Source organism: Hydractinia symbiolongicarpus, chromosome 5 (genome assembly GCF_029227915.1).
Source record: "Hydractinia symbiolongicarpus strain clone_291-10 chromosome 5, HSymV2.1, whole genome shotgun sequence".
NCBI classification, from domain to species: Eukaryota; Metazoa; Cnidaria; class Hydrozoa; order Anthoathecata; family Hydractiniidae; genus Hydractinia; species Hydractinia symbiolongicarpus.
In genome coordinates this window covers 7525620-7538829 of record NC_079879.1, presented here as the reverse complement: position 1 = coordinate 7538829, position 13210 = coordinate 7525620, and the positions used below count along the sequence as shown (strand labels likewise).

The window sequence follows — 13210 nt, the reverse complement described above, 5'->3', positions numbered from 1 at the left end:
ATTTAGGGTTCACTTTGGTGCAAGATTGGATACCTCAGATTTTTAAAAGCTATCCAGGCCACGACTCATTGCATTTGCTAGATATGGCTTTTACTTACATAAAAAAATAGACCAAAAAATCTAACAAAGGACTGTTTTTCTAGAACATAGTTGCTACTAAATGAAGCTCTATGCAAATAAACAATTCAATAACAAACAGTTCTAGCCTCAATGGTATCACATTACAGAAAACACTAATTCATTGTGATGTTTTTCCTTCATGCAAGTAATTAAATATATGTTAAAAATCAATATCTATTTATGCATTTGGACTAACAGTTTTTTCTGGTAAAGAAGGAAATTAATACCAGTTAAATAAAAAAAGTATAAGATTTAAAAATACCTCCTTTTGCAAGTAAAACGATGAGATCAGAACAATCCTCAGCAGCTGCAATGTGAATCGGTCTTTCTCCTTCAATATCACAAGCTTCGATGTCTGCACCATATTCTATTAAGAGCTGAGTAACTTCTGCACTACGTCCCAACATGGCAGTGTGGAGTGGAGTGTTCTGTAATTAAGAACATAAAAATAGGTCTCAAATTTCTAAACATAATCTGTTTAGATATTTTCACAAAAGACATAATTTACAATGAATGATTCTAATGGAGGCTGAAGCAATAAAAAATTTTACATATGAATTTTTACAATTTTATGTGATTCCTACATTGGCTTAATTAACTGGCAAAATTAATAGTACCTGTTGATATTGCGATTTGTGTTAATTCTGTTGTTATCTTTCAGTAACCAATACAATAGTATTAGAGACTGGTGAAGCCTTCAAGTTACCTCATCAAGGTAAGAATCATTTAACAATGGTAGCAGAGTTAAAAGGTACAGATCAACTGGCCTGGTATTTATGATCATTGTGCGAGTGACATTTGAGTTGAAAGAAAGCAATTGAGGGCACACACCCGGATGTGTTCCTTGAGGTAAGAGAGATAACTTTCCCTTTTGTTGGCTATTTGTTGACACGTGTGTGTGCAAACCAATTGGTGAAGTGGTTTGTGAACAATGGCAACAACAACATTGAAGGCTCCACCAGCGTTTAAAGAGGATGATGACTATAGCAGTTGGAAGAACGATTTGGAGATCTGGCAGATGTTTACAGAACTACCAAAGAAAAAGCAAGGTCCAGCTGTATACCTGTCACTGGTCGGGCACGGGAGGCAGTACGCGACCTGACACCTGCAGAAGTGGGATCAGATGATGGTTTGGACAAGATTATATCTAAGCTAGATTCAATATATTTGAAAGATGAAAGCACAAGAGCATTTATTGCTTTTAAAGAGTTTTATGACTATAAGAGGAATAGTGGAGACAAATTTCCTGATTTTATTGTGCAGTTTGAGAAGCTTTACAATAAGATATCCAAATATGATATGGCATTGCCTGAAGCTGTCAGGGCATATTTTCTTCTCACAGCTGCGAATATGTCTGAAGAAAATGAAAAACTGGCTCGTACAACTTGTGCAGAACTCAAGTATAAGAATATGAAGGACACAATCATGAAGATATTTGGGGAACTGAACACAGCAGAAGACGCTGCACATTTGGGAGCTCTTCCTGTGAAACAAGAATGCTTATATGGAAATCTTCATGCTGATACCAAGGACAGCTTGTCAAGGAATACACGTTCAAGAATGAATCCTGTTGATAAGGATGGGAAACTCATGAGGTGCCATGAATGTGATTCAACAAGACATTTTGCTAATAAATGTCCTCATAGAAATCAAGAGCAAAGAGGTTTCAGATCACGGAACAATAGACCTACAGAAAAGAAACAAGATGTAAATGAGATCCATATCACCCTTTTTGCAGCCTCTCCAGACCAAAGGCAATATTGTCTTGTTGGAGAATCCTTTGGTAGAGGTGTCTTGGATTCTGGCTGTACAAAGACAGTGGCTGGGGAGAAATGGATGGATGAATATCTTGGGACTCTCTCTGAATCAGATAAAAATGCTGTAGTTTCAAATAGTACTGATTCTATATATAGATTTGGTGATGGAAAGGAAGTGAAAGCTACAAGAAATCTAATAATACCAGTTATTCTAGGTGGCAACAAGTATAAATTGTCTGTTGACATAGTAGAGATTGAAATACCACTACTGATTAGTCGTAGTACCATGAAGTCTCTCAGTATGAAGTTAGATTTTACCAGTGACTTGGCCCTTATTGGGAAGAAAAGAATTAACTTAATATGTACCACAACAGGACACTATTGTCTTCCACTAACACATTGTGATCTTGATGCTCAAAAAGGAACAAAAATCATTCTACATGGAGAAAATTTGAAAAATATTAGTAAGACAGAGAAAATGAAGAAAGCTATGAAACTGCATCGCCAATTCGCTCATGCTGGCAAAGATAAGCTACTCAAACTGGTAAAGGATAGTAATTTGTATGACAAGGAATTTTTGTCATGCATCGAAGAATGTTGCAATGATTGTGAAATATGTCACAAATATAAAAGGCCATACAGTAGACCAGTTGTGGGTATACCTCTGGCAAACACTTTTAATCAAGTAATATGTATGGATTTAAAGGTTTATGAACATAATAAACAACACATCTTACATATCATTGATGCTGCAACTCGTTACTCTGCTGGATGTCTTATCAAATCGAAACATAAAGATGTCATTGTCAGTAGAGTGTTTAGATTTTGGATTGCATACTTTGGATCACCAAGTACAATCTTGACTGACAATGGTGGTGAATTCTCGAATGAGGTTTTACAAGAAATGAATGAAAAGCTCAATATTGAGACAAAAACAACAGCAGGCGAATCTCCTTTCAGCAATGGTATTGTGGAAAGACATAATAAAATTCTGGCAGAGACCATGTTCAAGACAATTGAAGATACGAAGTGTGAACCAGACGTAGCACTAAGATGGGCCCTCAGCGCAAAGAATTCTTTACAGAATCATGGTGGCTACAGCCCAAACCAATTGGTATTTGGCCATAATGTGAACACACCCACTATTCTGACAGATCATTTACCAGCATTGGAGCCAACTACGTCAAGTGAAATAGTGAGAAAAAATCTATCTGCTCTGCATAAGGCAAGGGAGAATTTCATTAAAGCAGAATCCAGTGAGAGAATTAAAAGAGCGCTGAGACATAATGTTAGAACATATTCTGATGAGACGTATTTGAATGGAGAAAAAGTCTTCTACAAGCGCAAAAACACCAAGGGTTGGAAAGGTCCAGGTGTGGTTTTGGGACAAGATGGTCAAATGGTGCTTGTCAGACATGGTGGTAACTTTTACCGAGTGCATCCCTGTCAGTTGATGAAACATAGCCAAAATTGTAAAGTTAGTGAATTCAAGTCAGATCATGTCAAGAGGAAGGAAAGCCATTTGAATAAGTTGTATGATATGAACGATAGCGTCAATGATTGTGATAATGATGATGATGATGATGGTGGTGATGATTATGATAATGATGATGATGATGATGATGACACAGCTGATAAGAATGTGATAGATGTTTATGATGATTCTGAAGATGTAGAGCAATATCATCAAGAACAAGCTAGAAATGTAGACGAAAATGACCAAGAAGATTCTGGCACAAGTGAAAATGAAGTTGAGGAAAACAGGGATACTCATAAAAATAATGAAACTGAAGAAGACGAAGGTAGTGGTTGTACAAGTGACATTTTCAGAAGACCATCTACAGAATCCAAGAAAGTTGAATCGAAACCAAAAGCAAAATCATACATCAAATACAATCTAAATGGAAGATGGTATCGTGCAAGAGTTCTCTCAGCACAACCCAAAAGAAGTGGCACTTATAAAAATTGGGTTAATGTGTCTAATGATAATAAAGGTGATAGAAAGCCAAAAAGCATCAATTGGAATGATGTGTCCAAATGGGTCGAGCTGGAAAATCCGGAATTCTCTGTCTATATGTGTGATGTCAATATGTTTTCACAGGAAGTAGTTGATGCGAAGGAGAGAGAATTGCAGAATTTAAAAGAAAATGATGTCTTCGAAGAAGTTCCAGACACTGGTCAAACAACTGTATCAAGCAAATGGGTCATAACTGAGAAGTTCAAAGGTGAAAAAAGGGTTGTGAAAGCTAGATTGGTGGCTAGAGGCTTTGAAGAAAATTCACAATCGTTGAGAACAGATTCTCCAACTTGTGGCAAACAAAGTCTTCGACTTGCTATGGCTATCATAGTTAGCAATGATTGGCAGATCAATTCACTTGATATCACTGCAGCTTTTCTTCAGGGAGATGCTATTGAAAGAGAACTGTTTCTACAACCACCAAAAGACACATTGTCATTGGGAACAGTGTGGAAACTAAAGAGATGTTTGTATGGGTTAAACGATGCATCTAGAGCATGGTACAAACGAGTGAGAAGTGAAATGTTGAAACTTGGTGGTGAAATGTGTACCTACGACCCTGCTGTGTTTTACTGGTATAGAGTCAAGCAAATCACTGGAATTCTTGTTTGCCATGTTGATGACTTTGTGTATGGTGGTAGTCCAGCCTTCCACAAAGAAGTTATTGCTAAACTTTTCGAAACGTTCAAAATCAGTACGCAATCAAGCTCAACCTTCAAGTATCTAGGATTAGATGTGGATCAATTTAAAAGCAAAATTAAGATTAATCAAGTGAGCTATATAGAGTCTTTGATAACTGTTAATATTGAAAATGATGTTAACAATGAACGAAAATTGACTAGCAAGGAAAAGACCATGCTGAGATCGTTGAGTGGGCAAATTGCTTGGGTGGCCGGACAAACCCGCCCTGATGTGGCTTATGATAGTTGCCAAACGTCCAATTATGGCAAGGAACCTACAGTTCAAAATTTGAAAGATGCCAACAAGATTATTCGAAAAATTAAGAGCAAGCATGTTGCAATAACCATTGCCAAAATTGCTAATATGAAAAATTGTGAAATTATTTGCTACACAGATGCAACTCATGCCAGTTTGAAGTGTGGATCATCACAAGGTGCATTCATCATATTTGTGAAACACCTGAGCGAAGTTATACCAATCTGCTGGCAATCAAAAAAACTACAAAGGGTAACCAAAAGCCCAATTGCTTCGGAAACACTTGCTCTGAGTGAAGGAGCTGATGCTAGTTTTTATTTGGCCAATGTCATACAGCAAATCTGCAAGTTGACGAAGGTTCCAAAGATCACTTGTATTATCGACAACAAGTCATTATTTGAAACCTTGAAAACGACAAATGTCACAAAGGATTTGAGATTGCGAGTTGATATAGCCAGATTGAGGCAGATGGTGGAACAAGATGAGATTACTGTCAAGTGGGTTGAAGGAAAACACCAATTAGCCGACTGCTTGACAAAACATGGAGCGTCTCCAAACAAGTTGCTTGAGGTTTTGGAGACATCCAAAATATCTCTACAATAATTGATTGTAGTGATTACCGTTGTGTTTTTTTTGATGATTTTAATTTGTTTGTCATGTTGACTATGACAAACAGTTGCAGCATGCAATTTGATATTCTACTTGTGTTGGCTTTAAAATTGTGTTACTGGTGGCAATGTTGATATTGCGATTTGTGTTAATTCTGTTGTTATCTTTCAGTAACCAATACAATAGTATTAGAGACTGGTGAAGCCTTCAAGTTACCTCATCAAGGTAAGAATCATTTAACAGTACCATTTAAAAAAATTAACTACAGGTTTTTAATATTTCAGCATAAACATACCAAAGAATTATCTGTAATATTAGGTGAAACAAGTTCTTGATCCAGTAACAATTTGCTTAGCTCAGCATTTCCACAACGTGCAGCAAAATGCAAAGCAGTTGTACCATATGTTGTTGCTTTAGTTGTATCTGCGCCTCTTTGTATTAAGCATTTGGCTGCTAATATCATATCATACCTGCAAAGAAGGTAAAACTAAGTTACAGAAAGTGAGCTGGTATTCAATGCAATTCTTATGCATCAAAGAATACTGTTAAAGTCCCGGCTTGTTGTGTTGTTTCCAAATATTGTAAGGTTCAGAAATATTAATTATCCTAACAGTAATTAAAAAAAATTTGATTAGTTAATTTTTTTATGCATTTCAATTCTCTGTAATATTTCAAATATATATAATGTCAGTTATTTACTATTTTTAATATAGTTTAGGGTATAGTTTAGGGTATATTACTACTTGCTGTTAAATAATTTTATTAGGCTTCAACTCTATCATTCACCTGAAACACAAAATGTACCTAATTTAGTTGCCTTAATTAATTATTATGTAAGTTGTGCACCAATAGACTTTTCATTTAGATAAAGCCCATTTAAAGTTAAAATAAAAATCATTTCTTTTTAAATTTCTGACAGGCAATTGCACCTTTATTTTCTAATACTAATACAGTCATGAGTGTACAACAACGCTTAATTTTTTTTTCAAATAGTAACTTTTAATGATGGAATATTTCTAATCGGAAAAATAAGTGTTTTTCTATATATGAAGTACAAGCCTTTACAGTATCGCCATTGCACAAAAACTGGAGACAAATTTTTACAAAAAAGAAATAAATACTTTGCTGCTAAATGAAGTGGTGTGAACTTATATTCAGATACTTCAACATCAATATCAGCTCCATTATCCAAAAGCAATGCCACTGCTTTCTTGTGATTGTATCGCGCTGCTAAATGTAATGGGCTGAAACCTTGTTGGTTAAGTTTGTTGATTTCCATGGACACTAACTTGTTCGCATCTTCTATATTCTTGAATGCTTGCTGGATGTTCATTATGGAGCCCTCACTAGCAGCTTGATGAAGAGTGTAATCAACAAAAAGTTCCTCACTCAAAACACTTGTTGTGTCATCTTTTTTCCCAATTACATCTTCCACTTTATCACCAATAAAATCTTCTAGTTTCTCTAAAAGTCCAAATGCACCTGTTTTCTCTTCTGGTGGGGCATCGTCGGTCTCGGTTTCACCTTGTTGTTCCAGAATAGGGTTGGGTGCATCTTCATAACCATTAGTACCATCTTCTAAGTCTACTGGTTCATCTTCTTCTTCATTTTCATTAGGTTTACTCAAATCGATAGGTACTAACTTTACGCTTCCCATATCTTCACTATCGTTTGCATCCGAGTCACTAAAAACAAGAAAAAGTTTTCTTTTTACATTAATTTAACATAACAAACATATGGCTAGAAAAAAAAGGAAGAAAAAAAAATAGTGCTTAATTAATTATTAATTTTACTTAGACTATACATACAATTAAAACACACTTTGTCAACAAAGAAATTCCTCACAATTCCATTATTATTAACTAGGGTTTAATAATAACTGCAGCTTTTGAATGGTATATTTTCTTTGTTATTTGGAGGTCAATTAAATATGTTTAATTTTACAGCTTGAATTATATGTATTAAATAAAAACTGAAATGTGTATCATCTATAGATATAAAATGCAGGTATTTACTTTACAATATTATGCAAAAAAACAAATGATAATAATAGAAGACTACACGTTACAAGCTACACAACTAATTTGATTTCAATATAACTAATAAAATTGTTTGCGTCCTGATCATAACAAAAAATCCTAAATAACGCCCTCATTCAAAACAAATACAAAATGTTAATACTTTTTTACATTTTTTATTTCCATTTTTCAACATTGTTGTTAGTCAATACTTTTGTTATTTTGTTAAAAAGAGAATGATTTGCTAAAAGTTCAAGATAAAAGTTTAATTTGCTAAAATTAAATAATTGAATTAAGATTACCACAGGTTTAAAAATCATCCTTACAAAACATTACAACTACATAATTATGTTTTTGTTAAACTACTAAGGTTATAAGGGGGAATTCAAGATGATAATGGTGTTAGGTTGCGGAGCTCAATAAGTTGCCTAACAAGTCTTTTTAAATTTTATAATATTAAAATTGTCTGTACATATTATGGTGTCATATTTGTTCTGCAAACATTGAGATAATATATGGTGTCATAATTTAGACCTATAAATAAAATATCTGCACCTCTTGTATTAAGCATTTGGCTGCTAATATCCTATCATACGTGCAAAGAGGGTAAAAATAAATTACAGAAAGTGAACTGGTATTCAATGCAATTCATATGCATCGAAAGATACTGTTAAAGTCATGCCTTGTTGTGTTGTTTCCAAAGATTGTAAGGTTCAGAAATATTAATTATCCTAACTAACAGTAATTAAAAACAAATTTATTAGTTAATTTTTTTATGTATTTCAATTCTCCGTAATATTTTAAATATATATATAATGTCAGTTATTTACCATTTTTAATAAAGTTTTAAGTATACTTCTACATGCTGTTTAATAATTTTATTCGGATTCAACTTTATCATTCACCTGAAACACAAAATGTACCTAACTTAATTGTCTTAATTAATTATTATTTAAGTTGTGTACCAATCGTCTTTTCATTTTGATAGAGCCTATTTAAAGTTAAAATAAAAATCATTTCTTTTTAAATTTCAGAAAGGCAACTGCACCTTTATTTTTTAATACTAATACACATGAGTGCACAACAACGCTTAATTTTTTTTTCAAATTTTAACTTTTAATGATGGAATTTTTCTAATCAGAAAAAGAAGTGTTTTTTCTATATTTTACATTATACTTTACATTTTGATGGTGAGACAATATGCAAGAAAACGAACATCTTTCCAAAACAAAAGTGAAAAGCAGCTTGGAGAAAGAGATAGACAGTTTGTTACCAAAACATGCATATAAAAAAGGCTTATAAGGAAGATATAAATAAGCTTAGAATTTTTAACCACAATATGCTTATTTCAAGAAAGGATTTAACGGATACTGACTGGTTTTGATGTTGTACTGTAAAATACAGACCCCAAGGTCAAAAGTACAGACTGATTTTGCAAGGTCTGTGCCCTTGACTGAGGTATAAATATTCATTTGTAAACAGAAAAACAAAGCTTCTTCAAGTTGCTATTCCCAAAGCACTAAGGAGGAAAACATGCTGTTAGATTTTGATACTTTTCCAATTCATGATCGTTTGATTTTAAAATTTTGTAAGTACACAAAACAACTTCGAATCATTGTTTATGTGAATTGAAACGAGAAGATGGTTTTAACTGAGCCAGTTTTATATTTTTTGTGCGCTATGAAAATGATTTTTATTTGTTTACGTTTTTATGTTACCATTTTGATAATGGCTTCCAAAACCGGTTAGTATGGCTTCATGCAAACCTGTTAAAATAAGCTGTAAACCAATTAAATCATCGGATTTTTTCATACTAACCGTTTTTTTGCATCAGTCAGGTAATAAATACACGTAAGAGTTAATAATATCTGCTTTGCAGCTGGTTGTTCTTCTTTCTAACGATTTTTCAGTCTAGTAGTAAGAGCATACTTCCAACCTCATTCCCAGGACCTGTTGTCTTTTTCTCATTATTCAGACAATATATGTTTGTCTTCTGTCTCCCAATATAAAAAGAGACAACAGGTGCAGGGAACGAGGCATAATTTAAAAATTCAGCCTTATTTTGTTCTTACCTTGGACCTTCTAACAAATGTGTTTATAAATACCACCGTAATGGCGTCAATATGAATTATTACTTCGTAGTAGATGAGAAAAGGAACAATTAAATTTAAAAAAAATATATCAGAAAATTAGACAGAATTATACCTGAATTTATATCCTGGAATGTTCTTATCTTATGGCAAAAGTTTGAATCAGTTTTTTTATAAACAATGATTTGAGCATGACACTTTTCTTATTTCGCTGTAACAAAAAAAGTCTGAGGCTCGTGTTTTTATAACAACGGCATGTATATCTTGTGTTGTTTCAAGAGCCTTCATACCACAAATATTATTTCACATACTTTTTTACTCTAGGCCTCTTTTTCTTGCATTATTTTGACAAGAAGCACTGGATACAAGAGGAAATAATACTCTGACACTCTCTGGTATACTCTGGCTCCTAACAGCAAATGAGGAAATTATTATGAAGTTGTTTAGATATGAAAAAGAGACGACAGGCTATTGGAAAAGGTTGGAATTTACATACATGCAGTATGTGTTGCCTTTACGTCAGTGCAGTAAAATATTGTTAACTTTCAATTTGTTCTAAAATCTTTTTTATTCAAAAAGAATAGAAAGCTGCATGCTTGAACAAACATGTTCTTTACAAAAACAGGAAATTTTGCAAAAGCACTAAACGATTAGGTTTGCCTCATAACTTGGTAGCTAGATACCTAGCTATTATGTCATTTGTTTGCATTTTGCTCGCAACTAGATCGTTTCGAAGCTACAATTACTGCTATAGCTGGCACATTATATAAAAATAGAAAAAAAGAATATATAACAATATTTTTAACTTATAGCTAGCTAGCTAAATTCTGAAATGATTAAACATTAAGGAAAAAAAAATTGAGGTGGAAGGTAACCCTTAAGTGGGTTAAAAATATAAGCTTTTAATGGGTTGGACTTTCAAAAAACACTTTAAGCTTGCCGATTTAGAAGGAGAAACTAGGGATCTATTAATTTTAGAGCTAACCTTAGAAGCTTTTGCCGACCATCAAAACTACCGTACATTTCTGTGTGCTTGTTAGCATATGGAACTGGCAAAACCTCCAAAAGCAAAATAAATCAAATAAATTAATAAGCTCTTAATAGTATATGATCACCTACCGGAACAACTTCTATTGTCCAAAATGTTTTGTATATACAAAAGATCAATGACCGATTTCTCAAGGAGGTTGGAAAATGTTTGATTTCATCTCGCCTACCCTACCCCTGGGTGCGAAAAGATAAGCGAGGTGACGTTTCTATGAGAAATGCCGTTTAGCAACCGTCATCCAGCGACAGTTTTGTCCGGCAAATGTTGTGACACCTCACATGGCAGATAAACCAAAAATGCTCAATTTTGGGGGAAGCACTTCATGGAAGGATCCATATAGTCTGTGAATATGTCGTATACTTGAACCTCTAACACAACCTCACCTTTACCCGACATTGTCGTATTCCTTTCCTCACGACAGCTCAACTGCATCCGACACGCGACGTTAAACAATTTATCAACGTCGTGATGTTGTTAATACATACTACTGCCTAATGTAATATCTTTGTAATATACAGTAATACACTGTAGTACTTAGTAATATGCCGTATTGTATACTGTAGTACTTAGTAATATGCCGTATTACTTTGTAGTATCCAGTAATACACTGTAATACCTTGTAGTATTCAGTAATACCCTGTAATACCTTGTAGCATTCAGTAATATACTGTAATGCCTTCTAGTATTTAGTAATATACTGTAATGCCTTGTAGTATTCGGTAATACACTGTAATATCTTGTAGTATTCAGTAATATACTGTAATACCTTGTAGTATTCGGTAATACACTGTAGTACTTTGTAGTATTCAGTAATACACTGTAATACCTTGTAGTATTCAGTAATATACTGTAATGCCTTGTAGTATTCGGTAATACACTGTAATACCTTGTAGTATTCAGTAATATACTGTAATACCTTGTAGTATTCAGTAATACACTGTAATGCCTTGTAGTATTCGGTAATACACTGTAATACCTTGTAGTATTCAGTAATATACTGTAATGCCTTGTAGTATTCGGTAATACACTGTAATACCTTGTAGTATTCAGTAATATACTGTAATACCTTGTAGTATTCAGTAATACACTGTAATGCCTTGTAGTATTCGGTAATACACTGTAATACCTTGTAGTATTCAGTAATATACTGTAATACCTTGTAGTATTCGGTAATACACTGTAATACTTTGTAGTATTCAGTAATACTTTGTAGTATTTAGTAATACACTGTAATACCTTGTAGTATTCGGTAATATACTGTAATGCCTTGTAGTATTCGGTAATACACTGTAATACCTTCTAGTATTTAGTAATATACTGTAATGCCTTGTAGTATTCGGTAATACACTGTAATATCTTGTAGTATTCAGTAATATACTGTAATACCTTGTAGTATTCGGTAATACACTGTAGTACTTTGTAGTATTCAGTAATACACTGTAATACCTTGTAGTATTCAGTAATATACTGTAATGCCTTGTAGTATTCGGTAATACACTGTAATACCTTGTAGTATTCAGTAATATACTGTAATACCTTGTAGTATTCAGTAATACAATGTAATGCCTTGTAGTATTCGGTAATACACTGTAATACCTTGTAGTATTCAGTAATATACTGTAATGCCTTGTAGTATTCGGTAATACACTGTAATACCTTGTAGTATTCAGTAATATACTGTAATACCTTGTAGTATTCAGTAATACACTGTAATGCCTTGTAGTATTCGGTAATACACTGTAATACCTTGTAGTATTCAGTAATATACTGTAATACCTTGTAGTATTCGGTAATACACTGTAATACTTTGTAGTATTCAGTAATACACTGTAATACCTTGTAGTATTCGGTAATACACTGTGATACTTTGTAGTATTCAGTAGTACACTGTAATACCTTGTAGTATTCAGTAATATACTGTAATACCTTGTAGTATTCAGTAGTACACTGTAATACCTTGTAGTATTCAGTAATATACTGTAATGCCTTGTAGTATTCGGTAATACACTGTAATACCTTGTAGCATTCAGTAATATACTGTAATACCTTGTAGTATTCAGTAATATGCTGTAATGCCTTGTAGTATTCGGTAATACACTGTAATACCTTGTAGTATTCAGTAATATACTGTAATACCTTGTAGTATTCGGTAATACACTGTAATACTTTGTAGTATTCAGTAATACACTGTAATGCCTTGTAGTATTCGGTAATACACTGTAATACCTTGTAGTATTCAGTAATATACTGTAATGCCTTGTAGTATTCGGTAATACACTGTAATACCTTGTAGTATTCGGTAATACACTGTAATACCTTGTAGTATTCAGTAATATACTGTAATGCCTTGTAGTATTCGGTAATACACTGTAATACTTTGTAGTATTCAGTAGTACACTGTAATTCCTTGTAGTATTCAGTAATATACTGTAATGCCTTGTAGTATTCGGTAATACACTGTAATACCTTGTAGTATTCAGTAATATACTGTAATAACTTGTAGTATTCGGTAATACTTTGTAGTATTTAGTAATACACTGTAATACCTTGTAGTATTCGGTAATATACTGTAATGCCTTGTAGTCTTCGGTGATACACTGTAATACCTTGTAGTA

At 33.4% G+C, this 13210-nt stretch overlaps 1 protein-coding gene across 1 annotated transcript in view; it reads right to left on the bottom strand.

The window, feature by feature from the left end:
• LOC130645934 (uncharacterized) overlaps positions 1–10673 on the bottom strand; it is a 32629-nt gene extending 21956 nt beyond the window's left edge. Inside the window, exons 1-4 of the mRNA XM_057452060.1 lie at positions 10533–10673; positions 6561–7124; positions 5735–5909; positions 383–548 (exon numbers count right to left, since the gene is read on the bottom strand). Of these exons, the coding sequence (XP_057308043.1) occupies positions 383–548; positions 5735–5909; positions 6561–7124; positions 10533–10570 (943 nt within the window). The 5' untranslated portion in view covers positions 10571–10673. The remainder of the gene's footprint in view (positions 1–382; positions 549–5734; positions 5910–6560; positions 7125–10532) is intronic.
• Positions 10674–13210: the final 2537 nt, after the last annotated feature.